At 41.8% G+C, this 2,033-nt stretch overlaps 1 protein-coding gene across 2 annotated transcripts in view; it reads right to left on the minus strand.

The window, feature by feature from the left end:
- The window catches only part of LOC107097297 (EF-hand and coiled-coil domain-containing protein 1-like), a 27,975-nt gene that overhangs the window by 3,399 nt on the left and 22,543 nt on the right, over window positions 1-2,033 (minus strand). The window contains exon 5 of one of the 2 annotated variants that reach the window (XM_015394395.1): window positions 148-219. The exons of the other annotated variant lie outside the window; for it this stretch is intronic. Within the exon in view, the coding sequence (XP_015249881.1) occupies window positions 189-219 (31 nt within the window). The 3' untranslated portion in view covers window positions 148-188. Of the gene's footprint in view, window positions 1-147; window positions 220-2,033 lie in introns of those variants that run through there. 2 annotated transcript variants of the gene reach the window in all.

The raw sequence follows: 2,033 nt of genomic DNA on the forward strand, positions 1-2,033 counted from the left end.
CCACCTAGACAACCAGCGGTTGAATGACGACATGCAGCTACACTCAGACCAGCTGAGCTTCATTCAGACCCTGAACTGGACCCACCAGTTCTAAGCCTTCACCGGTCTATGCTACTGGTTCCCAGCTTAAAGGATTACACTGGTCTAACCTCGGCGTGGTCTCCTGCCAACCTCCAAAGATCTGAGCTTCATCTTCCCAGAAGTCCTTGGGCCGACGTCCTGAAACAAGAAGACAGCTGTCCTTAGTGAGGTGGGGTTGTTGGTCTGGACCACGATCCGATGTCTGCAGATGATCCTGAACCGTCCAACCCTAAGATCTAGACCTCTCTCAGAGGAAAGAACATCTGTTCCCATCCTGACACCCTACAGTTCGCAGTTCCTGAAGATGACGAGGAGGAAGATCCACATCCATACTCTGCATTGAATAACGACAGAGATGAATCCGCTGACCTCATCATGTTCAGCCAATCCACTGACGCCACATCACACCCCCTCCTGGTCCAATCAGGAGGCTACGGAGCCTGACCTGGTTTTGAACTAAATCATTTTTGCATGAAAAAAAATAAAAGTATCGTTGAAAATGTTGAACTAATTGAGATCTATGTTGTTTTTATAGGTGGCGACTATAAAAAACTTTACATAAGGCTCACTTTTTGAAAACATTGAACTTTTAGGAGTAATTTTAAGGCATTGTATTTTGTATGATAAAGTATAATAAAGTAGGAGTACTCTAAATCCACAGAGATTAACTTCAATCAATGAAAACAAGCTTCTTTTAAACAAATATGCATAATTCAGTGAATAGTTGAGAAAATACAGTAAATCAGTAAATCCCCAATTTTTATTATATATGGTTTCATTTATTCATATTTATGGATATTAATCATGAAATACTTAGTATTATTAGTGCTTATTATCATTTATGTTAGTTGAAAAGCTAAATAACTGTGAAATTACAAAATGGGAGTTCCAGGAATTGATTGTGTGTCAGAGCTTCAGCACGTTTCATTATGTAAATGTCTCATTTCTTCCAGAGGAGCCTCATCCTGATAACCTTCAGCCTGAAACACCTCATCAGTAATAAGTTACTATTATTTTATTGGGATAAATCCTTTATATTAAACTCTGCTTCTGTAATTATTCTCTTAATAAACTGTAACTTTCTCTGATGCCGGGTTTCTAACACCATAACGTTGGCGTGGGGCCTCTGTGTGAACGTCTCAGGGGCCATGGGGGCCCCAGACACATGAAGAATGGGAAGAATGACTTGAAGCCTTTTTACAAAACTTTGTTTAAAGGCCACTTTATCTTTTACCGTGCTTGTTACTCTGGTTATTTTAAAGATACTTTAATTCTGTGAGCAGGTTATATCATCATAGTCTAATTATTTTATACTGATTAATCAAACATGATGGCAGAGGAACATGATGTTCAGACTGGAGGAAAGTTTGTCTTATTTATCATAAAAATGCTATAAACTGAAGATGAGTGTTTCCGGTTGAGTTGATGGTGGAAGCTGGGCTGTGATGATGGTGGAGGCGGGGCTCAGATGATGGAGGGGAGACAGAGAAGACCTTTTTCTAACCAAAGGCAGAACCTGTGGAGAAGCAGGACACGGTCCAGGTGGAGCCCTGGTTGAGCTGCAAGGAGGAGCAGCATGACAAGAGGCCCTTCCTGGTTGGTCTTACCTGTCTTCTCTTCTCCATGTCCGTCTTATCATCCACTGCTGAGCTGCTCTGACTCTCCTCCTTCCTCACAGCCTCCTCACAGCACCTGGTTTACACCATCAACACAAATATTGTCCGATTCTAATCCCAGCATAAAGTATTCACACCCTTACGGGAAACGACCCGTGAATACTAACAGTAGTATACATTGTTTTCCTTCATTCAGCCACTTCCAACCATCATTTCAGTGATGCTGGTTTGTAGACATTTTTATTAGCTTTTCGAAGCAGTTTAGTTTAAGTTGACTGGTTTAGTGCTACAAGTGGAGGACGTCCTGCCCCTAGCGGAGGACGTCCTGCCCCTAGC

This window comes from Cyprinodon variegatus, unplaced genomic scaffold (genome assembly GCF_000732505.1).
Source record: "Cyprinodon variegatus isolate N-32 unplaced genomic scaffold, C_variegatus-1.0 Scaffold683, whole genome shotgun sequence".
In the NCBI taxonomy this organism is placed as follows: Eukaryota; Metazoa; Chordata; class Actinopteri; order Cyprinodontiformes; family Cyprinodontidae; genus Cyprinodon; species Cyprinodon variegatus.